Here is a 26007-nt window from a genome sequence, read left to right as displayed (position 1 = left end):
TAGCTCCCCACCCTCACAGGGAAGAATTTCTTCCTGATATCCAATCCAAAGCCACGCTCTGCCAGTTTGAAACCATTCCCCCTCGTCCTGGCACTACCTCCCTGTGGGAAAAGGTCCCCTTCCAACTCAAGCCATTCTGTGATTCTCTGATAGGACTTTCCCTCTCTTCCATAAGCTGTCTTTAGGTGCTGAAAGGCTGCAAGGAGTTTTCCACAGCCCCCTCTTTGTTCCAGGCTGAACAGCCCCAGCTCTCTCGGGGTCTCTCAGTGTCAGACACCTGAGCACCTTCCTGGCCTCACTGCACCTGCTCCAACAGCTCCAGGTCTTTCTTGTGCTCAGGACTCCAGACCTGGATGCAACCCTCCAGGTGGAGTCTCAGGAGAGCAGAGCACAGGGGGAGAATCCCCCCACCTCAACCTGCTCATAGTACAGTTTGTCCACCTGTATATTTTTGTTTCCTGCCCTGGTATTGCTACCTGCTGTCTTTCACTTGGGAGCCAAACAGAATACAGGCTAGTTTTGGTAAATGATCAGTTCCTTTAGCTCTTAATGTGATTAAACAACTTCTCTAGTGCTTAGTATCTAGAAAAATGGGGAGTTATTTCAGTATCTCAAATATGCTCCAACAGACCTTTTCGTGAACCTTGTGAGATGCCTCCTGTGCAAGCACAATCTGCACATCAGAGAAGAGTTTACCACAACCAAACTCTGCTCTGAGCTACGTTCCTCAGGGTCAGAGAAGCAGCAGTAGTTCAGTAGCAGTGATTCAAGCATCTGTTCTGGGCAGGAAGTCAGTAGTTCTCAGCATTAGAAATAATTGACCCTTGTGACACTGCTTTTATTTCAGCATGCTCTCAGCCAGTAGGGCAATCCAAATGTATCACTAACATTTTAATTTCTCATGAAATCTACTTGTAAGTCATTTTGAAAAGGAAAGATTATTAAGCCCCTGCTGTGCTTGAAGATATTGCCAACAGGCAGTGCCCGTGGGCAGAAGGAAAGTTGGTCTCCCGGGCTTTTGTGCTTGTTAGATTAGTAAATAAAATCCTGGAAAGGGAAGAGCCTCAGAAATGCTGTTTTGTTTCTTCAAGAGCATTTTGTACCTCGTGTGGATAAGTGTGGCAGAAAAATTTAACCTAAGAGGTTTGCATAAGTATTGATTTGCTGCTCTTTCATGTGAAGGATGGAACGAATATGAAGTGGAATACTAATCTCACCCAGATTCATTGGTCTGTTTTGCTTCCATACTGTCTCCTGACTTGATTGGTTTGATTTAAATTCATAACACAATAAATTATGAGTTGTCACAGATAATATCCCAACTCATTTCCTCAAGTTGCTTGTACCTGAAGAGCAGGAGAGAGCAGTGCCATCGGAGTGTTGTAACAAAGACGTGGCCTTGCTCCTGCTCCAGCAGGAGAGCTGGCTTTGCTTTCAAGGCTGTGAGGAAGTGATTAGGATGTAAAAGCATCCCCAGATCCCTGCTGTCTTCACTCTTGGCTACTTTAAAACAGCATTTCTTGAGTAGTGAGCAACTGGCCTGAAATATTCAGGAGACAGAGTACCAGCAGCTGTCAGTGATGTCATATGAGTGCACTAACACAGACCAACACAATAGTGCAGCCTCTACATATGAGCTGCTTTGGGACCTCCTCTCAATTAATTCTCTCTGCTCTGCATCCTCCTGATCTGAAGTTTGTGCATCACAGTGGAGAAAAGCAAATTTGACTCTTTCTGCACTTTCCTCAGCAGAGATGGTGATCAGCTTTACAAACAGATGGATTTTTGTAACACTTGATTTGAATTTCTTATCAAAATTCAAATCAGTGCATGAGATTTGTTTCTCATCCTCTTTTTCTCTCTGCTTCACTTCCTCAAAACTGTTTAACAGACACCTAAATAACAGGGAAAAGACAATATTCATAGGAAGTTGTTGGCAAAGATAAAAAACGGATAAAAAACCCCACAGGGCCAAATGTTGAACAACAGAGCTCACTCATTTCTATCTCAATTGAGCCGTAGTGCCTCAGATTTAGAGGGTCATGTGCAGATTCCGGTGTTTGTTGATTCTAATGCAGTGAGTGGTTGCTCAGTTAGTAGTCATGGTCGTCTTCTCATCCCAAGGTCCTTTTCCTGAATGTTGCTTGTCTGCACCACCCCTTTCTTGAGAAATTAGGGATGCTAAAAGATGAAAAGCTGGTTTAAGCCAGGATCTGGTCTGACTCTGATTGTGGCCACCGTGGTTTGGGCTGGTAACAGGCACCCAAAGCCTGAGATGGACAGGACACAGCGAGAGATGTGCAGAGAGCTCAGGGTATGGCAGTGAGACACTTGGGAGAAGTCAGATGATTGTGGGGAAAGTAGATAAGGAAGTTTTTCAGGTAAACAGCGGAATCACTTGGATTACACAAAGGTTAACTCCTTGAAGCCACATTTGGATCACACTTTTGTTTTGGAGGCAAAACTGGGAGTTAAACGTAAGTTCAAAAGGTGAGGAGTATTTTCTGTCCCTGTTATTTCCCTAATTTGGTTTCTCTGTGAGGTTTCATAGCCCAAGGTGGGAAAGAACTGCTGAATTTCCTTCTCCACCAAAAGAAATGTCTATGGAGCCACAGTCCAGTCTGACTGCTCAGGTCAATTAGACAGAATCATTAACTACAGACACAAGAAGTTTTCCTTCCAGATTGTGCATGGGCTGTACAGGAACGTTTCCTGCGTGGCAGTTGGGGCACAGTCACTTTTTTGCCCGCTGGAGCATTTCAAACGGTTGTCATCAGGGTGACAGGCAGTGATTTCCACCCCAGTCCTGCTGCACTGACCCCAGGATATGTCAGTCTCTCTTGATTAAGTCTTTGGGAGCCAGAACTGGGCAGGGAGATCCTGCCCATCATTAATCACAGGCAGGGAGGGAGGAATTGCTATCAGGAACAAGTAGAGGTAGAGAAAGAAACAGAGGAAGAAAACTCTCTCTCTTTAAGAGACAGCAAGATTAAGAACTGTCACCTGGAAGTTCTTGTCTCTCGATGGTGTTTTTGATTTACCTGGTAGTAAATACAGCAAAACCAGATCACACACTGATTTTTTGTTTAAATTTCTACCTATACTTAGGAAATAAGTTGCCATTACAACTCAAGGTGAGGAGCATATGTTTTTAGGTTGTAGATACTTCAGGGGCTGTTACAAGCAAAATTGGTTTTATCACTGAAATAAGTATTCTTGCAGCGATTGTCATTTGGAAGCTCTCCTTCCAAAGTCAAATAACTTTGAAAATTTGTATCACACAGCAGATATTTCAACAAGAGGAAAGCCCAAGTTATTATAGTAATTATTCTGAGGTAAAGAACTTAGGTTTGTGTCTGCTGGAAATGAAAAACTTACTTAAGTTTAAAGAAACAAATCTAGAAGATGGTTGTGTCAAGACACATAACCAGAGTTCAGATTTACACTGAACCCTTGCTTAGCTAAAATTCAGGTGAAATCCCTTTGTGTTTCAAGAGGTAAATGGCATTTTTTATGAATAGCAGAACAATGGGATGAAGGTAAATACCATTTCATGCTGCAGTTTGAATGGAGGGATACTTTGCTGTCATTTTGGTAATTTGTCCTTTTTTTTCTCCTGGTTGTAGAAATGTTCTTTTTTTTCCAGAAAATGATCTCTCATTCCAATCCATATAATAATTTATTTTCCCAGGAAAGAAAAATGAAGTTTATAGGAGCACCAAAAATTGATTTAGATGTTAAGAAGACATTTCAGGTACATCCTGTAGTAGCTGTAAAACATTGGGCTGAATTTGGCTGTAAATTTCATTGACATTTTTGCAAGTAAGGCTGCCTGGAATAATCCACTCATTGACATTTCAGTATCTCAAGGAATTTAGAAATAGTAGTCACCACAATTTAATGGGAAGAAATATTTCTTTATTGTGGCGTCATGAAGGGAGCTATAATGTGGAAGAATACAACCTCTATGTTCTTTTGATTAAAGTGATTTTTATAGTATATTAATTAAGTAGTTTGAGATTAGTATGTTATATTAATACCAATTACAATATATACATTGCCAGTGCACTTACAAAAGTTGCAAAAGACAAAACATTCTATGTTCTGTTCTATAATTTTTTCATATCTAATATTGTAAAATATGTATGTAATTTTCTTATATTTTTCTCTAGACTTTGGCAAAGCAGAATCTGGCTGATTTTAAGCATAATACTTTAAGTACTTTAAAAACATTATAATACTTTAAAAACATTAAATTACCAGATCCTGACTGGATCCATGGTTTCCCGTTATTCTATTGTTCAGTATTTTTCCACTTTTGATTCACAGTTTTGTTCACAGAGTTGAACATAATTCTTGTTTTAAACTACACTTTTGTCATGAAAAGACAAACCAGGATTCATGATGTTACTAGAACTTTAATTTTACTGTTAAAACATCATCTTCTTTCCATAATTTATAGATTGTGTTGTATATAAAGACACTCTGACCTCTTCTTGCCATAGCAATCACATCATTTGTTTTTACTAAAAGAAAAGGAAAAACTTCTTGAAATGATAACGCCTAATTATTAATTTTAGGAAAGTTATCCTTTGATTTACCATTGTTATGTCCTTCAGAGGGAAACTGTTGATTACAAAATCTCTTGCTGGTAACCAATTACGTGTTACAATGAGGCTCTTCAGCAATACTGGGAGATGGAAAACAGAAATTAAAGCCTCATTCTAAAAAAGCATTCATGGGTACAAAAGATAAGTTACAATTTTACTTATCCTCTAAGATGCAGTTACCCACCCTGGAGTATGGGAAGTGCTGAGAGTTTTTATAGACATTTAGATTATTCTGGCCTTGGCTCTTGCTGCAGAATTTCTTATAAATGGCACATCTGAAGAAGATTAATTCAATAGTCCGATATCTGAGATATCTGAAGATTATTTCAAGTTTTCTTAGTAGTGCAGAACCACCTAGATCTCAACTTCTACATTTTGAGTGCTATGAGCTTATCCTTTACCTCACCAACAATTTGTCTCTTTGTACCCCTGGATATCCCTCATCTCTCTCGTGTCATCCTTGTGCCTCTCGCAGTTCCATCAGCCTTTCCCTTCTTTTCCTGGCCCCCATAACAATATTTTTTCTTGGTAAGTCCAGAGCCCTTTTCTGGCAGATTGTAATGCTTTAGACTGACTGGAAGCAGAGTGGGGAAGGGTGACTGCACTCCAGCAACACCTCATTTCCCCTTCCACTTTTTTCCATGGATGTTATGTCTTCAGGCAGGACTACATGTATTTTCCTTTGCTCTTGCTGTTAGTAATGGCTAATATTTAATATTTCATGCAATAATGGTCTAAAGTGGCTCTGGTTCTGCTCTGGGGTGATCACTTCTCGCCTTGCACTCACTCCCAGATAGAAAGCGAATTTCTTCTCCTGTGTAGATTTGGATCTGCTGCTGCTGCCTGTGACTCCATGTGTGTGAAATACTCCATGGCCTCCTCACAGTGCGTCTCTCCTTTTAGAGATGGGAATATCCATGTTGTTTGGAGCAGCAAAATACCAAATCTGACAGATTAATAAAATGCCAAAGTAGGGAAATGTGCCTCAGTCTCTCAGTTTTTGCTCTGATCATCTTCCCAGTTTGTGGTGTGAAATCAGGACTGAGATTCAGTGCTGAAAACTCCCCTCAAAAAAAAAAAAAAAAAAAAGGGAAAAAAAAAAAAAAAGGCAGCAAAAACCTAATTACTGGCAGTAGGAATCTTTTAATGTCTAGCATTTTTATATTTCTTTTGGCTGGAGTCCTGCACTCTCTTTTATGACTTGAAGGTAAATCAGTGTACAGTAGCATCCGACCATAATTCCAGATATATGCATGTGTTATTAAGTTTTCCTAGTTCTTTATGTCATATATAAGAAGTGCAGTCTTATGTAAACAGAGGTTACATTGTTAAAAATGTATTGGAAGCTGCTGACTATTCTGTATATTTTGGATATATATTGGAATAATGATCAGGCTTCTATTTTACGTAACACTGATTTATCAGATTGACAATGTGTGTTAATGTGCACAGGTTTTAAACATTTTTAAGAATTAGATCAACATATTTTTCCTTAATTATGCCCCATAACAGATTTTTATTAAAATAAACCATAAATCACTAAGTAATTAGTATATATCAATATTTTTATATTATATATTATATATTATATACAATACGTGTATAATTTATAATAAAATAAATAATATCTATTTTATATAAATATATATTTTATAACGTGGTTTCTTCATTTGTGCTTGCATTTCTGTGTAGAGTTGAAATATTTTCTGCTTTTCTTAACAGTATCTATGGATGTTAGGGAAACAAAAAAAAAGGCTTGCTAGAATTTTTTTATTCAGCTTAATATTCAGTGTAGAGTTGTTGGAGTCATCCAAGGCTTGTGCTCTCCCCCATTATCCCATCACTCCCTGGGGAGTTATAGGTTTCCTCATACATGTCAGGAAGGTGTTTCAGAAATTGCATTTGGGAGCTCTCCAGGTGTAGGATTTTTCCTTAATGGATGTTTCCTGGGGCTTCTTCCTGAGAGTGGGGTGTAAATGTGCATTTCATGAAATCTGTCTCTTGGAATACACGACATTAAAAGGCTTAAAATTGACATATTTATAAACATTTTGCTGTCAGATATTCATGTTAGTAGATAATCTGTGCTCTGTAAGTAACACCCCAAATAGTTGGAGATTGCATTGGTGAAACAAACCTGGTAAACATTTACTTTCAAATGCACCTTTAGAGGTTCTGGTGTCTCAAAACGGATTTCTTACCTCCTTTTTAATATTACCATAATTTTTTGTTACTATTTTTGTTGGGCTACCATTTCTTTGGTGTCCATCTTGCCCTGGAATAGTGCAGATTGGGTTCAGACTCAGTGCCCCTGAGTCCCAGCAGTTCAGTGATGCCAGGTTCAGTCACGGCCAGGCAGGGACCAGGATCTCAAAGCAAAAAGTGCTGGTGTTGGAGGTTATCAGAGTAGCTCTGATCAGCTTAATTACCCCTCCTGTGTTGAAATGCCCTGCAGAGACATTATTCCAGGTCTTGGAAACCATGTGCACACGTTAGCAAAGATGTGCCTGGGCTCATTAGTCTTGATTTTCAGCAGGGGCAGTTTGGGCTTAGCTGGCACTCAGAGAGTGGAACTGGGCTGCTTCAAATACTGGGCTGCTTTAAAATATTAAAAAGTATCTTTTCAATAGTGCATGTATATTCTTCTAGTATATAGTAAATATACAGTGGTTTGGAGGAAACTTCTGTAATATTAATTTAAACATAATACCTGGCAAGTATTTAGAGTCCTTTCGTTACCATAATTCACCTCCAATTGCTTATCAGTAGAAACATGCCTTATTGTCCTGCAGGCTTTTTGTCCTTGCTGAGTCCTAGAATTAATATCAAGATAATTAGAACTACAGGATAAAGCTTTTTCTCCTGATGGTAAATCCTTCTTCTCCATCTTGTAGTGATCTTCTGTTGAGAAAAATCATCGAAATGTTTCAAAAGACATCTACCTTGTTTGTTTCACCTGGATGAGGTTCATGTGTTTGCTGTGTGCTCAAACCCTTGAATCATATTCCTCGACATTGCAAAACTCTGGAGCTGCCCACTAAATAAAATAGCATGCTTCCTTAGAAAGTGGGGAAAATATGGGATATCAGGATATGTACCATTAAAATCCATTTCAGTGTGAATTCAGTTTTACAATGAGTTCAGCGCTTTTGCTTCATTTGAACAGGCAAGACAAAAGTTTTGGTTGTGGTATAGCCATGCATTTATCCGTGAGAAAGCTGAAAATGGAAAGAATTGTGTGAGGGCCAAGAAAACTTGTGACAAAACCAAATTTGGGATGAGGTTACAACAGCAGACCAGGGAAGGTCATGTTTAAAGTTGCTTTGTGCCCATTTTGGGGTAGCAGCATTGGAGTTATTGCACGTGGGCTTTTACCAACATGATGTTCAGTTATGATTGAATGTGTATCTAACCTTGTATTTGTGGGAGAAGGTGAAGTTTAATGCTCCCTGTGTCTCTCTCTGTTCAGTTCTGAGCATTGGAGAAGGTGGATTCTGGGAAGGCAGCACCCGGGGACACATTGGCTGGTTTCCTGCAGAATGTGTTGAAGAAGTTCAGTGCAAACCCAGCGAAAGCAAAGCAGGTAATTAGACCAAGTTCCTGTTGGCTCCTGACATGACAAATGCCACGTGTCTGTCCCAGCATTGTGTTGTACAGCAGTGTGTCTGTGAAATACTGGGAATGGGAGGATTGAACAAAGCTGAGCTGCTGAATTGAAAACTAAAGGTGGGTTTATTGAGCAGATTTTACTGTCTGAGCAATCAGACTTTCTCCTGAGTGGCTACACTGGGTAGCACTGCAGAAGCTTTTACACAGAACTGAGGGTGGACATTTTGTAAAGGATTGTGCTGGGTATCATTTTCCTAAAGTATGGGAAGATGGCTATTTTAAGCAATTGAACAATGAAAGAAAAACTGGACAGTCTTCTCCCAATGTGAGATACTCATACAATGCATTTAGCTCTTCCCAGCAATAAAGATCCTTCTGTTTGCCTCTTCCTAAATTTTAGAGGAGGCACCCATTAGAGGGATGTCTCATATACACCCTTACTGATGGCAAAGGAAATAGAATCCTCCTTTCTTATACATGTATGTTGCCACAAGAGACTTTCAGCAAGGAGTCTTTACAGTTCTGGTATAATAAAAGAAAAAGAAATCTACATTAAAGCATGTTATTTTAAGAACTACCTCCCATCTCATCGTTTCTTTGCTTCTAAGAATTAAGATGTGAGGACATCCTCTCTAATTAAAAGCTCATTACAAATGAGCTCTGAGAATATAATTAATGTTCTCTGGGAGTGGATGCAGTTTTAAATCAACTATTGATATGGTTTAGATCTCTGTTGTATTGATTAAGAGCTTTTGGCATTGCACAGATGATACACTGAAATTCATGTATCATATTCATTCACAAATGGGGCTTTTTGATGAATGTCGTTATAAACCACGAGGTATAATTTTCTTTATGTATATATAGATAAAGTCACTGTATAAATGTGGTAGTATGGAACAGAATGCACTGGGCAAGGTAATAGTTCCAGAGTAGTAAGGATTAGGCAATATTTCTAATATTTGAGAGGTATTTTAATTTCATTGTTTTTAGTGGAAGCTGTGGTAAGGTGGAAGAGAGTTTGAGGGATGAGCAGAAGAGGAGGCAAAAAGTTAGCTTTTGAAATATGAAAACTTGAAAAGAATGAGGGAGCAAGACTTCAGGGACACTGCTCTAGATAACTAAACACTGTGTGAAAAGGTTATGCTTCCTTTTCTGTTTCCCTTTTGAGAGAGGAAAAGAGGAGGAGGCAAAAGCAGATGCACTGTTTGGAGAGAATGGATTCACACTCTGAGTACTGAGGGAGAACAGTTGTGTAGCTCCTCAAGGGCTTGAGAACATAAAATTTAAAGATGGAAGAATGTTAAACGAGAGGAGGATTGAGGTTGGAATTGGCCAATTTAGGGGCAGTGAAGCTTTCAAAATAAGGTGTAAAAAGGGGACCACAATTTGCAATTTTAGTGTGATTTCGTTAGTTGGAAGACCAGTGAATTCAGTCAGTGCAACATGACCTGGGAGTTGTTCTAAACGCCCTCCAGTAAAACCACTTGGTGGAAAGCCTTCAGAAAGATGTGCTCTGTATGAGTAAGTCATCAAAAACACCTGTCTTGAGTCTGTCATGACAACTTGGCACTGAATTTGAGCTGTACACGTGTCTCCAAATCAGAAGGAAATTATGGGGAGGGCATTAAGTGAAGCTCTAAAATATGAAAGAAATTTTACATCTTTTTAGTGGTTTTGAAGAGAAGGTAACTACACCTGTCAAAAATCCTTAAAGGTCTTTCTGCGAAATACTTCAGGAAGTAAATTCAATCTGTGACACAGTTGCTTTAATATATGACGAGATTTTTTTTGAGCAAAAATTCCTTTGAACATTCAAAGGAGAACAAAAATTAAGAAAAGAATTGTCACAAGAGTAACAAAAGGATTACCAAAGTTGGAAGCAATAAAATAATATAAACAGAAGCATCTTACAAATTTTCTGATGTGAAATTATGAAAACTTAGGCCACGTGTCTGACAAAACACCATAGTAATTTATAGCTATTTCATACTTTCTGACTGTTTTCCTATTTGCTTATGGCACAGTGTGAATAATAATGGTTAATGATTTAAATACACCATTCTTTTACTCTAAAAAAGATGAAATATAATTAAGTAGGCATAAAATGGACACTGTGAAATTGGGCACTCCCATATTTTGCTGGTCTGTCTCAAAAACTGTCCTGCACCCAGAAGGAGGTTCAGTGCTCCTCTAGGTAATGTGATAGAGGCTGGAGCTGGGCTTATGAAATCTCTGAAATGCACAGTATGTGCCATATTATTATTGAAATACGGCGTGGAATGAAAGCAGCTGATGACAGGATTGCTCTGTGCAGTTTGCTGCATCCCCTTTGCATAGGAAACAATGGGAATGAAAGAGGAAAGCTTCACAAGCAAAAATCAGCCAGTGCTCCCTCTGAGTACAAATGCAGAAGTAATTTAGAAAAATGTGTTAAGCATGGTGAAATGATTAGAAATTAAATTAGGTCTACTGGGATGGCTGAAAGAACATCAGCTGAGAAGCATCACAAACTTGTGCCAGTTGCAAGAATTTGCATCGTGGGCTTTGCAGAGCAGCACAACTTCCTTATGGTAATGATTTCAAAAGTAGACCATTTCAATGTGGAGGAAATGAAGCTCAAACTCAGCCTTTTTTCAGAGCAGCCCCACAGTAACAGTTCTTTCCCATAAATGAGATTTGGGAACGTTTCTTCCAGCAGCTTCCCTTTGCTATTAAGTTGGAACAATTGTGTTTAATAGCAGCTTGTCATGTGCATGCCATGAATGAGAGAGAGAGGAATAGTTCTTGGAAAAAAACAAACCACAGTTAAACACTCCATGCCCAGTAAAACTGGTGGGCAGGTGTTTCTTGTCATCCTGATGTGTAGTCTAACTTCTGAGAGAAGTTTAGTTTTTAGGGAACTTTATTGCCATCCCGACTGTTGTCTGGAAGTGGGGAGTACAGAACAGCACCTGGCTCCTGTGCTCTCTTCCAAGGTACCATGCCAGCTTGGCAGGCTCTCTTCTTCAAAAAAAAATTGTCATATTGACTGGCATTAATTCTGTTTCCCTTCTTTAATCCTTCATTATTTGAGTCTTGTAGAAATTATTCTGTTATTTTGCTAGGATTGATGCCAGGCTTATGGGCTTCTAATTACCAGGTTGTCTCATTTGCCCTTTAATTTCACCAGCACAGGACCTGCTGCCTTCCAGTCTGAAGAAGTTCCCTTGACATTTTGAGATCTAATGGAAAAAGAACAACAACAAAGAAAATCATTATTTTGATCTGCTAAATTCTTTTGCCTGCTGTTAAAAAATCCTTACACACAAAACCTTTGTACTATCTTGTTTTAAAAGTGCTTTTAACATTTTCCAGAATTATCTTCAAGTGAGAGTGTTCCTTCAGATGAGATTAGTACAACATCTTGCTTTTTTCCTGCACAAACTCAGAATACAAATGTTACATATTTACTCTTTCTGCATTGACAGTTTTCCTGTGTTATTCAGTAATGAACCAATTCCATCCTTTAATGTCTTTGCATGCCTAAATGTGTTAAAAAAAGTTTCTCCTGCCTAAATGTAGATGTTTCCCTTTGCTCTTCTTCCATCACAGGGTATTACTCCAGCTTCAGAGACTTAGTACAAAAATGTTCTCTGTTAGGCTTGGGATTGTATGCTCCATGTCCTTCAGAATTCAGAGCTCTAGATTATCTGATTACTCATAACTGAGATGAGGCCTTCATTTTCAGTCAAAGAGTTATCTTTAACTGCAGTCTGACTTTATAATTTTTTATTCCTTCCTCCCTAATGTGCCTGGAGAACTCTTAGATTTTACAAATGCTACTGAAATGAAGGCAGGGTCAGTGTGTCTCAGTAATTCTTGCAGTCTTTCAACTCTTGGCCTCCTCCATGTACCTTTCCTTGAGTTCCAGCCTCGTTTTTAATATTGCCCTAGGATGATTTTTCATTCCTTAGCCCCCACCCCACGGCCCTGGATACACCTTATTAGCAGTTGCAGTAGCCATAAGAGTCCTGCAGTTTAGTTCAGACTGGATCTAATCAGGACATGTGGCTCGAATGACCATTGAACAGCCGTTCAAGAACCCATTTCTCCATGAAAAGATCCGAGTCCAAACTCTGGGGTGTCTCAGTCCTGGGGGCTGCAGCAGAAGCAGCGCTTGCAGAGCACATTCCTGGCCCAGCCTAAAATGCAAATGTAGATGCTCCCATGCTGACCTCTAGTGTCTCTGGTGCTCCCAGCACGCACTGAACTGGGATTTCTCTTTCAAAATACCCCACAATCATTCAGGTTGGAAAAGACCTCAGATCATCAAGTCCAGCCTTTGACTGATCACCACCTTGTCCACTAGACCACGGTACTAAATGCCATGTCCTGTCCTTTCTTGAACATCATTTCTGTGCTTAAATGTTTGGTATCACTTACTCCTGAGTTTCCAGCAACTTGAAAATATGATCAGGGATTATCCAGTAATACCATAGTTCCCTTGCCCATTTCTTTTTACATATGTACCTATCACAGGAGTTACAAGCAGAAATTACAGCATTTCTTATCCAACATTCCCTCTAGATTCCAGGAGTTACCAAACAAGCCCAAACTGTATAAATAAAATGCATCCTTTGCTACACAATTTCTGAAGTACAGAATTTTCTGTATTCCATATTCTTAGTTTTTAACACCTTGTGCATTCAGTAAAAACAGATTTGTTCTTCATTTCCACAATCTCCATTTTATAATTAGCTCAACACCTTCCCTGGCAATCTTACCAGCCAGGCTTTTAGAGTATTATTGGTGTTCCTGCAAGAAAGAAAGTTGCTTTACCAGGAATTTTGGAGCAGAGATCAGTAGTGACAGCTGGCAGCTGCTGTGTCCTCTGTTGACAAGGGGCTTGGCACGTGTTAGATGTTTCCACCTGCCGTGTCAGAGTTGCTTTCTCTGTGCTGCCTTTTGAAACAGTCACCACTGTCGTTACTCCATGGAAATATATCTGTGTTTCAGAGAAGAAGAGTTGGTTTGAGTGGCAGTTGGGCCAAGGAAACAGGATGTGACAAGGACAAGCAGTGAAACAGGGTGGATGCTTATTGAGAGGGCAAGATTGCCTCGCATATAGGTGGGCTTATAATTGACAGTGTGCTGTGATTATATACAAAGTCAGCCGTTTAAAATGGCTTGAAAACTGAAGAGATCGATGTTATACCTTCATAATGTTATATTTTTGTAACCCCAGTCAGGGTCCTACACGTGGGATCTGCCGTCACACTGATGTGTTTAGGGAAGTTTATCTACACCTGATGGTAAACATTGTCCAGCTGACAAATCCTGGTACCCAGAGGCCAAACTGACAGGGATTCAGTAAGTCTCCCTGCCTTGAAGTATGCTGGCCACAGCTCTGACCCCTGAAATACTCTTTTCTGCCTGCCTTCTGTGGTCACAGAGCAGAGCACGAGCTGCAGCCTTGGCTGTGTCCCCTATGGACCTATTTCAGCTGCTGGAAATTAAAAACAGATGAGTCTTGCACAACCAACCACAAATTTGCCATTTAAAGAAGTGAGGATAAGTGGCAAAGCTTAGCACAGGGATCATCCATACAGATATTCTGTGCTCTGATTTATGGTTTAGAAAGATCAGAAATATGGCATATACCATATTTTTGCATTGCCTTCCATCAAACAGTGGGAAAGCTGCTTTATAGTGAAACAAAAAAAAAAAAAAATCAATGCAATGGACTAGATCTGAGGTGCTGGCAAGACAGCCCACAGGCCCCAGCTGACACAGGAGCTTGGGCAGTAATATTGAACTGATCCTGACAGCTCGCTGCAGCTGAGCATGTAAATCAACTGCACTTTTTGTCTCAAGTGATGGAAATCCAAAAAATGAACCTCCTCAAGTTTCTGCACTTTAGCTTTGCTGCACAAAGCATTTGTGTTCTCACTAATGATAAACAGCAGTTTTGGAAAAGGCTTGGAAATGAATCACCACTCAGCAATAATGGGAATTTGGAGGCAGAGGTAACTGGAGAGCTGTTTTTATCTGCGGGCTATGGGATGGAGTTATCATCTTCCTACACAACCTGGTAATGCTTGTTGTGCCCTGGAAGCCCTTCCATTCCTTCAGCCTTGGCCTTCTGACCAAGATGCAGTAGAATTTTCTTACTGTGATAGGAATATTTGTTAGAAATGAAACACTGAGTCTACCAACTCATTTCTCAAATGACAGTGACTTTCATTTGCTAATAATATGAGTTTAGTTTGAAGAAAAAGTAAAAGAAAAAAAGGATTCTATGGTAATACTTCCATTATTTGTCCAGGTTTTAAGAACAGCACAAATCCGAAACATCAAAAAATTTTTTCAAAAGAAAAAAAAACCATGAAGCAAACCTAGGCCTAGAGCTTGTAGAAAATGTAAGCCTGTCTGCATCCTTATCTCTGAATAAATAATTTTTAATTCATAATATTTTACTGTGTGGCTCCTCAGCTGACATGTACTTCATCCCTTTCACTCCGATTTCCATGCCTGCTAAGAGCCACTTAGGAATAACTCTAATCAGCTGCACAGGAGCAGCACAATTCTCTCCAGCATTAAAACAGGCTAAAAATAAATTGCTCAGCATATAAAATGTTAGGAAACTCAACGTTTCCAGCACATCTGGGATTGCTGAGCTGTGAAATTGGACATGCAGGTGTCATGTTTTTCCTTTTCTGACTCTTTTTTCCCTCAAGAAATTATCTGTCAAACCATACAGGAAAAAAGAAGGGCAGACTCTGGGGAATGTCTCAGAAAGAATGGAGATACCATATTAGTGCCTTCTAGTGATGTGTTCACATTTGCTGTTCAAAATCACAGTCCACCTAAGATTTTAAAGGGAATATATAGACATCAAAAACGTTTCATGTCACAAATTAGTTTAGAAGTATGGAAAAGTTAAAGTGAATGATTTATAAAGTGATAAAGTCTCCTGGGGAATTTAAGCCCAATTATTGGTTTAACAGAGGATATTTCATCTTGTGGCAGAATTTGAGCAGCCCTGATAGGCAGTCTGGTAAATATCTAGAGATAATACTTAATTTTTGATTCCCAGGTGTTCTTGTGGAAAATACATATATAACATGGGGTTTTTTTCCAGCCATCCAAATCTGGGTCAAATTATTTGAATTTTAACAAATTTGGCAGATCTCAATGATTGCTGGTAGGCAAAAATCCTTACCTCTCACCATCTGGAATTTTGGAGCGTTTCAGATTTCATAAAGAATATATATTTTAACATTAACATCTCTTGCCTATACTGATAGTTTTGTTTGTTTTTTTTTTTTTAAAGTAAAGACAGTTCTTAATGTCTTATGAAGCTATGATCATACTTGGTCTTTGTTCTTTCTATAAATATCTTAATTTACAGTAGCCATAGGTACTAGCTTTTATTTTACATCCATTTTCTTCCTGAAATTCTGTTTTGTCAGGATTCCCTGGTTCACCTGTGCAAATATTATTTGTATCAGAACACAACTTCTGGTAAAATCATTTTAGGTATCTAACAGGATTAAATAAAAAGCCATTTTCTGTTTAAATAATTTCATTTAGCATTTTTAAAAGAATTTCCTTTAAACAGATGAAAAAAAGCAAGGTAAGCCTTAGATCTTTATACCAAAAGTGTTGATAAGTCATCTTTTTCTCCCGTACTAAATGACACATTAGGGTTTTTTCCCTTCTGATTTTTAATGGCTTAGATAAAAAGCCTGAAAACAGAGCTGAAAACTCTTTGAAACATTCCCCCGTTATTTGAGATCAAATTCTTATTAATTTAAGGAAAATGATAGAGCATCTACTTACCGTAATGCCAGTGATCTGGTGACCAGGAAAATGATGCCTAGATAGAGCAGCTGTCAGATAATCCATATTCTGTTCTTAAATTATGGCACTGCTTTTTGCTCCCTTACCTGCCTGCTGCAAAAGAGAATGGAAAGGGGCTTTTTCCAGCTGGCTAAAAGATCTGCCAATACCTGATGGTGAGAAAATGATTTGATAATCATAAATCCTAAAATGGTTTGGGTTCGAAGGGACCTTAAAGCTCATCAGGTTCCAAGCCCTGCCATGGGCAGGAACACCTTCCATCAGCCCAGGTTGTGCTGCTCGATACCAGGGGCTGATGGTGGTAAAAGCAGCATGAAAACCAGTGTGTTAATGTGATGCATTAAAAATCCCAATGACTTATTGCATTACATTTTCCTTAATAATTTTATTCTGTAGTGCCATGCTGGTGAAATCCCTCCCTCGCTAGAGAGCTCAGCTAATTTTATTATCAGATCAGTATCAAAGGGAAAATCTGGGTCTCACCTTACCTGGTGAATTGTTAACCCAGACTAACAAGTGTGGGGTTTTAAAGTGTAATTTCTCTAAATGAAGGTAGTTTTCTCTCTGAACCTTTGTCTTGGCCTCAGTCAGCTCCAGACCTGAGCAGTAACTCAGATGAGCTTCAGGATGGTCACAGAGATTCCAGAGAGACCTTTCCCTGCTCCTTGCCTGCCCTTTCTGCTGCTCTGAGTCCCCAGGTACCTGTTTTCAGACACTGCCGCTGTCAGAAGGGGCTGCTCAGCGTGGCTGCAGCAGATTGTCCCTGGTGGTGGTTTTAAGGGCTGTGCCTCCAGCGTTGAGCTTTGAAACTCTCTGTGCCAGGGCTCTTCTCGCTCTGACCTCCATCGTCCCAGTGTTTATGTAGCTGCGTGAGAGACCATCACATCAATACCCATACTCTTATTTTTCAAGTCAGAAGTAGAAGATTTGTTTTCAGGTGAAACAGACATGTCTGAGTAAAGGTTTCTAATTCTGGACTCACCAAATATAGTGAATTTTAAATGGTAATGGGGCTTGATTGCATTATTTACAAAAGCATGTTTGTTTTTGTAACTGAGCTTGAAACTTTGGTTTTGCTTTCTGATTTAAAGAGGAAGATGTCCATCAACGTTCTTAACCCTCAGTTCAGTCAAATATATAGTCACAAATTTATATTCACAAACATGAAGCATGGCTGCAAAAGTCAAGGTAAATTTGTGGATTATTTACAAGCAAAAGGACTACAATGTATTGTGTTAGTTTTTTTTTTGGTAGCCAAAAGTTCAAGTATAATTATGCAACAATCACATGAAGCTACAGAGTCTCTACCTCACGTTTACAGTTATTTGTTGCATGTATCAAGAATTAGTTTTAACACTGTCCAGAGGGACATTTAAAATAGTTACATATTTTGGCTGTTCTCCTGAAATAATAAAAGTAATTACATTGGATACCCTCTACAACATGTTAGTACTTTAAGGAAATGAAATATAATGTATCTTTGTCTCATTTATCTAAAAGTTCCTTAAAAAAAATTAGGTTTTGGAGCAAAAGTTAAAAAAAAGCTGCACCATTGGCTGAGTAGTTAAAATGTTGGATATGAGTTAGGAAAAGCGCTTCTACTCTGTTGGACACAGTTGTGTGGAGTAATAAACTGCAGGAGATGGAAAATTTTTTTTGGGTGCAAATCTTTTGTGCAACAGTGTTTTCTTTGCCAATTACATTTTTTTTCTCCTTTGGAGTTGTTGTGGCACAAAGCTTTGTGTGGCTGCTCTTTGGACTGACAGGGTGGTTTATGAAAAGAAATGTTTGTAGATTCTGAGGCTGTTCTGTAAACGTGGAACTCACCCCATGGACTTAGGGATGCAAGTCAATCCTTTGCTGTTCACATCTAATGAATCAAAGCAGAAGAAAGAATAGGAATCTTCATCATCTTTTTTATTTGCCTTCAGAATTAAACTTCATGATAAAAGATTCCAAAGAAAAGAAACTTCAGAATCCAAATTTTGCATTGTAGCCACTGTTTCCATTATAAAGATTTTGTCTCTCAGATAAGTTATAAAACTGGTTGTTTGGTTGGGGTTTTTTTGGTTATATTAGCATTTGTTAGTTAACACTTAAAGAGAAAAAAATAGCTCTATTCGTGACTGTAAATCCCTGTATATTATACTTCTTCTTTCATTTACCAGGACAAAACCTATCCTTTGGGTTGATCTTATATAGGACTTTGAGGCCTTAGGCCACTGGTGGAGGGGAAATAGTTATGAAAGTCCAAGACTCTTTCATGAAAATCATAAATCTATTTTGCTAAGATATTGTCATCCAAATACAGGATACAGTTACATGCAGTGAAAAAAAGACTATGAGAAAAAACAGTGATTGATTTATTCTTAAGAATCAGAGGATGTTGCAAGTATGATATAAAATAGTGAGTTTTGCTACCTTGCCCTAGAAAAGAGAAGGGCAAATTAAAGATGAGGGTACTGGTTAGTGCTGCAGGAAAAAAACTGGGAGAAAATTGGAGGAGAGGAGCAGGGCAAAATTGGAAGAGAAATTTAATCCTGACAGTGTCTCTGTTTGCTGGTAAGTACTGGTGTGATCCCAGATGAGGGCTGTTAACTGCTCCCAGACAGAAGGGAAATCTGGCTAAAAAGTGAGACAGTGAGTCTGGAGATAAGGAACTCCTTGGGCTGGAAAGGGGCTTGTGGTGCTCTGGATCTTTGGTGAAAACATCTCAATGTCCAGTCTAACTTTGAGCACTGGAACTCCTTCTCTTCAGGTAGTCCAGTAAAGGGCTGGGAAAGAAGGATTAATTTATATATTTTTTTTAATAATCAAGCTTCTGTAGCTCTGAGATAGTTCTGGTTCTTCCTCTCTGTGTTCCCATGACCACCACACAGCTCAGGCTTTTCTGTTTCCTCTCCCAAACTTTTGTCTTTTCTTGGGAAAACAGAAGAGAATTGAGCCCCCTTTTTTGCCCTTAACTAGCTCACTGTGGCTCTTGACCTCTGACAAAACACTTGTAAGCTTTATAATTATTCCCTCATTCTGAACCACTTACCAACCATCCAGACATCATTATCACAGGACACAAATTCATATATTCTCTCTGTTTTTTCCCCATTTTTATTCACTTACACAAATAAGAAAATAAAATTAAAAATCTTCTAGAAATGTAGCAGTGCCCAATGCTAAGTTATTAGGAGGACTTTTGCCAGGGCATGATACGCTGGAAGGCTGCACTGCCAGACAATGGAAGGAAATTCAAATTCCTAACTGCTAATTAGTTAGGAAAACTGGTAAATCAGATGAAGTTTTGTTGGTTAGTTTCTCATTTTTGTTTTATTTTTTAGTAAATAAATTTTAAAGGGGTAGTTCGCTTTCAAATGGACACTTGAAATCTTCATATTACTCTTGTAAAATACTCTGTTTTAATTCTTTGATTTTAGATGAATCACCATTTTCATGGTATATGCAGCTGAGGAATTAACCTGCACTCTGAGCAGCACGTGGACAGTTGGAAGAGGAAGAGTTTTATTTTCTTGCAAATGTTTTTGTTTTTTTTTTTTTTAATAGAGAAAACAGTAGAGTCTGTGGAAAAATGGGAAGGTGGGAATGAGTGTCAGGAGGATGATGTTACTGCTCTGCAGTTACAGAGTAGGTAATGCCCATTTTCTGGTGTTTCTCAGTTACGAGGTAGTCCAGCAATGGGTCCCCAAAACAGATTGCAATGTTGCTAAAAAGGGCAGACTCCTCCCAGTACATACACACAGTCCAGACCTTGCCACAGGGGCTGCATGACTGAGGAGCTGGGGGTGGGAAATGTTTCCATGCCTGGTAAGGAAGGAAAAACACATCTGGGAAGGAAAATAGCTGAGGTGGCTGCAAGTGCTGTTAGTTCTATAAATTTCAGTGTACCAACTTCCCTTTGGCTTTGTGTGTGTGTTTAACTGTATGTTTATTAGTGCTACTAACCTGTGAAATATATATATATATATTTATTATTTTTAGGTTTGTATGTAAAACACTGTGTAAATTGTTTCTAAAATACTGACTGACGTGTCTAAACTCTGAGTAACCTTGAACCTAAATGTGTGTTTCATCATGCTATGTTACTGGATTTCTTTTGCTCATTAACCAGGAGTTATTAGCATATCTCAGCTATCTAATAAGTGCAGGTGATACTTATTATTTAATTAGAAGCTCCATCTCTAACAAGATGTTTTTAAGTATTAATTTTGATAGATATTTTAGCATTCAGTTCTGAAAATATACTAAAGATGAACTTCAATCACTTCCATGAGCTACACTGTAGTGGCTGGACTGGGTTCAGTGGGATTTCACCGTGTAGATAGAAGGGGAAAATTAAAATGTATTATAAGTATTCTCAAAAAATAAATCTTCAGAATTTGTTGAGGTCCTAACTTTGCTTGGGAGGATGTTGCCACTCATACATAACATTTAACATTAAGTAGAAGTGCTTAAGTTAATGGGTTTCAAAGCATCAGCCAAGTGCTTAAGATAGTTCTTGCAAACCTGTTCTGACCCATTAGGTAAGAAATTTATCATATTTGTGTTTTTTTAAAACATGCACCAAACCTGACTTTTCTGTAAAATGGAGGTCTAGTGTATGTGTGTCTAAACAAAAAGGAAGAATATCACTTACTAACCAATGATTCCAGTGTGACAATCTTCCTGCTAGTTTGGTCTGATAAACCACTGAATCCTTTAAAATAATCAATAACTTGTTGATTATCTTTCTTCTAGATTGATCTGGGTAACAAATAAGGCAGCGTGGAAAATCTACCATTAGAATCAAAAGGTATTAAGAATTTTCCTTTAAAAACAGTATCCAGTCTCTTGTAAGAGACTTACATTTCCTGGAAACTGTTTTTTTCTGGAGCTAAACAGAATTTTTCTTGGAATATGGCTGATACTAAGCATTAGGACACTTAAAAATTCTATGATTTCTAACAAAAGATATTTTAAGGCTTTAATTTTGAATGTGTGCTACTGGTAATGTTGTTTGTTTTTAAGGAAAGACTTTAGCTTTCAAAGATACATCTTAAGAATTTTATCTACAACGTGGACAGTATAACGTTGTGATTTTCCCTCCTATGAAACATATGCAGACCAGATATACTTTACCACTTGTTTTTGATGCCCTAAATCAGGTTTTATTAGTGACTTTGCAGTTTTTTTCTTATGTGGTCAAACACCCTTTTAAGTGAATATGAATGCACCAGTGCTTTTTATTGATTTTTCTCCTCCTTGTTCTTAATCGCGACTGAAAACTGAGATATTTTTGGAGGTTTCCCCCCTAATTTTCTTGGTGAACTATTCTAAAAGGAAAAGAATATTCTATAGACCATCTTACAGACATACATAATGTGTGACCTAATGCTCAACATTTTTCAACAGAAACAAGAACATACTTTGAATTGTTATTCTGTGCATTCCATGGGCATATTTAATGATTTGATGACAATATTAAATCAAGGCCACCCATGTCCCTGGAGGTTTTTAAGATGAGGTTTTTAAGGCTGTGGCAGTCAGGGCCATGGTTTAGTAATGATGCTGGATCAAGGCTTGGACTTGATGATCTTGGAGGTCTTTTCCAACCCAGCTGATTCCATGATTCTGTGAAGTTAAAATATTGTATTACACGAATCAATTAATTCCATTAGTATACTAAAATGGGAAGCATCTGTTTAGGAGCTTATTTCTCAGTAACTCTGATGGTTCTGGTATCTCTATCTGGGATATCAATATTCAAAAGCCTTCCTACATTCTCAGTGTGCTGATTGCATCTTTTCCTTGCAGAAAATCAATTACCTTTACCTACAACAGCAGAATTTTAAGAAGATACAAGAAAAGCTTGAATTTCATTCTCTGATGTAATTTCTGGATGCTCTGTGTGTGTGTACAAATCCTCTGTGCCCCTTGTTTAAATTCTCTTTGGGCTCCAGAGAAGGTCACTATTGTGCTTATTCCAAAAAAATGGGTTTGAGAAGGTGCTTCTTTCTCCTGAGCCCTCTCATCTCAGCCCTTACAACTGTTACCCAGAGAACACTGCAGTTCTTGTTGGTGTTTTCTTTGTTATTTTCCTTATCTTTCATTCAGGTACTTTTTTTTCTGGTGCTTTATAATGTATCTATACAGAGGAAGGTAAATCCCTGTGTAAATACTCATATTTTCCAGGAGGGGCTTATCTGGGAAAGAAGAAGAATGAAATGTTCTTTAAGTCTCTCAGGTATTATAGTTTTATTTACATGTGTTCTGGGGGATCTATCCTGATACTGTGCAAAAGACTTTCCTTATATTTCCTAATAGACAATTTCATCAGGAGTGTGAGGACTTTGCAGGAGTTTCTCTTTGCTGTCAAACTGAATATAGAACATGACCTTCCTCAGGTTTTCCAAAGAGCCATCCCTAGTCAGGTTTCTCTGTGACAGCTGAATGTGACTTGATTCTACATTTATTGCTGATTTGGGATTAGCATCCTACCAGCCCAGCCTGTGTTCTGAGTGCTCACCTCCCCTCCTGTTACCTGCTATCCAAAGATGACTTTTTTACAAGTATAGTCAAAATTAATCTGAAAAAGAGCTTTGTAAGAATTAGCCTGTTAATCAAAAGCCAAATCTGTTATCCAGTATCAGTATAAAACTAATGGCAAAAAAGAGGAGTATTTTAAAATAGGAAAATTCTGGTAATATTATTCAGAAAAAGCTACTCTGTTTTCCTGAGCTCATTTTATTTATCAGCATGCTCCTGATATTTTTGTATAGTACACTTCATGCTATTATTCTGAGCATTAGCCACACAGCAGGACACAGTCCCTGTCTCCTAAAGGAGGGAAGGGAAGTGCCAAACTGCTGAAGTATTTACAGTCTTCACAAAATACGCTCTTGTGAAACAGGAGGTGACCGGGATGATGAAAGGGTTCTTTCAGCGTTCTGTGTGGGATTTGGGTAGCAAAGCCAGTAGGATGTTTTCCTGTCTAGAAATTCTGGGAGCCCAGAAATGCCTCAGTGTTCGTCTGTTTGTAGATGCAGACGGGGACAATTATCCTAAAACCATTCTGGGAGGCAGAAGCCGCGTTCCGGATGGAGTAGTTGGAGCATGGAGGAAGTGACAAATGTGCTGAGGGATGTCAGATGCCCTCGAGTAAAAATAATCTGCTTAAGAACTTACCCTTTCTGTTTCTCACGTACACACACACTCACAGAATGATAAAGGGAAGATGCAAATCCCAGTTAAATGTGTTAATAGCTGTCTGATTGCGTTGTTGGGAGCAGTTCTGGTGTTTGGCAGATGGTCACTAGATGGCATCTTTGGGTACCGAATTTAGGGGAAATCATCTCAAATATTTAATTTGTATTCAGCCACGTTTCAATTCACTGTTACTTCTGCCTGAGTATAAAAACTTTAGAAAGGACATGTCAGGGCAGTAGGAGAGGGGGGGAAGGAAGCATTTTACTCTGTTTTGTTATTTCAGAGGCTGCACTTTCTAAGCAGTGTAGTTTATTTTGAATTCTAATAATAATGTGTAAACGTTTTTGAATACTTTTCCAGGTGGTATCTATGGAAATAAGTTTTCATATTACAGAATAATGCAGATCTAGGAAATCTGTCATGTGTTATGTCCACATTTCTTAGGGACCATAGTCAAACAGTAGGAAATGTTCCAGGTAAAGAACACATCTTCAAAGCACTTCATACTGAAACAACCAGTCACCAAGAGCAGAATTGCAGGAAAACTCTGGTAACCAGAGGATGAGTGGAAGTACTCACTCATATTGTCTCTCCTAGGACTGCAAAAGGTGTGTGTGGACTGTGATGATAACCAGACTCTCAGAAGCTCATCAGAAATTCCACCTAGACCTGAGGACCATTTCTTGATAAAACCTGCAGCCAAACTATCAGAGAGCTGCAGAACTGAGGAACAATCACACTCCTACTGCCCCAGTAAAAGCCCTAAGGACTAACTGGCTGCACAGCAGTTGTCTTACCCTCAGTCAGTGGCATATTTGGGGATGAGTAAAAGCAGTCATCATTGATTGCTTTCAGGTCTGACTCATCAATTTTGTTCTAATTCAGAACGAGAGATGCAGTATCTCAAGTGGCTGTAAAGGCTGTGCCGTGGAGTAAAGTGGTTTTTCTTGCAGGCAGTGCTTTGCCAGATGGCTTTATTGCCTCCCTGGCACTGAGGAGAGGGCTTGCAGAGGTAGAACACTCTACTTTTCATGCTGGCTGCACTGCTTGGATTCTGCACTATAACTGGGGAGATTCTGGGTCTCCAGCTTGTTTGGGATTCAAGATTATTAATTTGCTGTCTCTCTCTGTGCCAGTCTCACAAGTGCCCTCGTAACAACTGAGGAACTTCTTTAGTTTTGAGCCATATACCGGAACAACTTCTGCAGCAAAGAAAAATTATATCCAGCGCTCTAATCCATACAAATTTAGATACCTTTTTATGTCTTTATGTACCAATAACAGCTCATTATTTGAAGGTAATGGCAATCTCTTTCCCAATAACAGATGAAGATGAGGGTAACTCAGTAGGTGGCAGTCCTCTTAAGCCAAAGAAGAAACAGTGGGAGTATAAGGGACTGGGATTTGAATTCAGTAAAGTGTTTGTCAAACATTTCCATGCCCTCTGAAGTCAACAGAGCTTGCATCTGTTATTTAGAATCCTCGTAGCTATTCATGGTTTCTGTTTTCTCTCTTGAGCTGTTTTGTAAAACTGAGATAATAACCCTCTAAACTATTTTTTATCTTACCTACAAGACAGAGTGGCAGCCTCAGTAGTGTGCAAACTGTCTGAAAACTAATAACACAAAAATACATTAATTTAAAAGAAAATAAGCCAAAGCTTTACTGGTATAAACCAGCATGAGTTCTAAACGTGGTAAATATAATTCATATTGCCTCCATCCCACTGTGTGCTTGCTTCACTCCCAGTCCCTTTCAAACATCTACAGTCACTCCTCCTCTCTGTGAAAGGAGTTCTCTCCTAAAATAGCTTAAAATAAAGCCAAAGGAGCTGCTTACTTTCATGTAACACAGAAGGTGTGGGTGGTAGAGGCAAAAAGCTCTGCTAACTCGCTTAAGCTGCTGAGACAGTGGTGGTGGACACATGGGAAGCTCAGGTGGAAGGGAGATTTTGAGAACATTTGGGAAGGTTTGGCAGTGACCTGAACTTGTTAGGCCAGTTGTAGAGCAAGAGGAAAAAAATGTGGCAAAAATACAAATATTGCCTGGAGGTCACTGAAAATGAGACCAAAGGGTCTCTGGATGATGTGTGAGGGAAATGAGTGTTAGAGGGAGACCATGAGGATGGCATGAAAAGAATCTACTACTTTCTATTTTCTTCAGCTGCAAATAGGCACCAAGGAAAGGAATATCTGGTTTCTCATGGAAAAATCCTGCAACTGTTGTGATATTACAGGTTATTAAGAAATATAGGAAATAGGGAAGGAAAAATGTATACATTATGGGAATATTTACTTATGTTCCTCAACCTTGTGATAGATACCCTTAAAAAAATAAATCATTTAGTACAAAAAGCCCTCTTCAGGGTGGGTCTCTTGTGCCTCTTAATCCATCTCATAGGATCAGAGGCTAGATGTCTGTGACAGATACTGTCTGTATTGTAGTGGCCTAACAGAAATAATTACATTATTTTTTACTGTCTTGCCCACTAGTAATAAATATTGTTTTTACACATAGGAAGATTCCATTAGTTCACATAATTCACTGGAAATACGGTCAGTGAATTTGAAATACATGAAAAGAGAGTGGCTGATGGTTCTTTAATCTTTTTATATGCAACATAAATGCCAAGGTAAAATACACATTACTGATACCTACTTAATTGCCATGCAGGACGTTGTGCAGTGGGGAAATAACTCTGTAAATTAACAACTGCAACAGAAAACTTTGGAAAAAACGTGTAAGAAAG

General features: G+C 38.7%; 1 protein-coding gene across 1 annotated transcript in view; it reads left to right on the top strand.

The window, feature by feature from the left end:
• Positions 1-26007, top strand: part of LOC114066087 (SH3 and multiple ankyrin repeat domains protein 2-like) — a 54743-nt gene that overhangs the window by 12332 nt on the left and 16404 nt on the right. The window contains exon 4 of the mRNA XM_027900491.1: positions 8080-8193. Within this exon, the coding sequence (XP_027756292.1) occupies positions 8080-8193 (114 nt within the window). The remainder of the gene's footprint in view (positions 1-8079; positions 8194-26007) is intronic.

Source organism: Empidonax traillii, unplaced genomic scaffold, assembly GCF_003031625.1.
Source record: "Empidonax traillii isolate 1590-97213 ecotype Southwest subspecies unplaced genomic scaffold, ASM303162v1 scaffold733:size745334, whole genome shotgun sequence".
NCBI classification, from domain to species: domain Eukaryota; kingdom Metazoa; phylum Chordata; class Aves; order Passeriformes; family Tyrannidae; genus Empidonax; species Empidonax traillii.
This window is presented reverse-complemented; position numbering and strand designations above follow the sequence as displayed.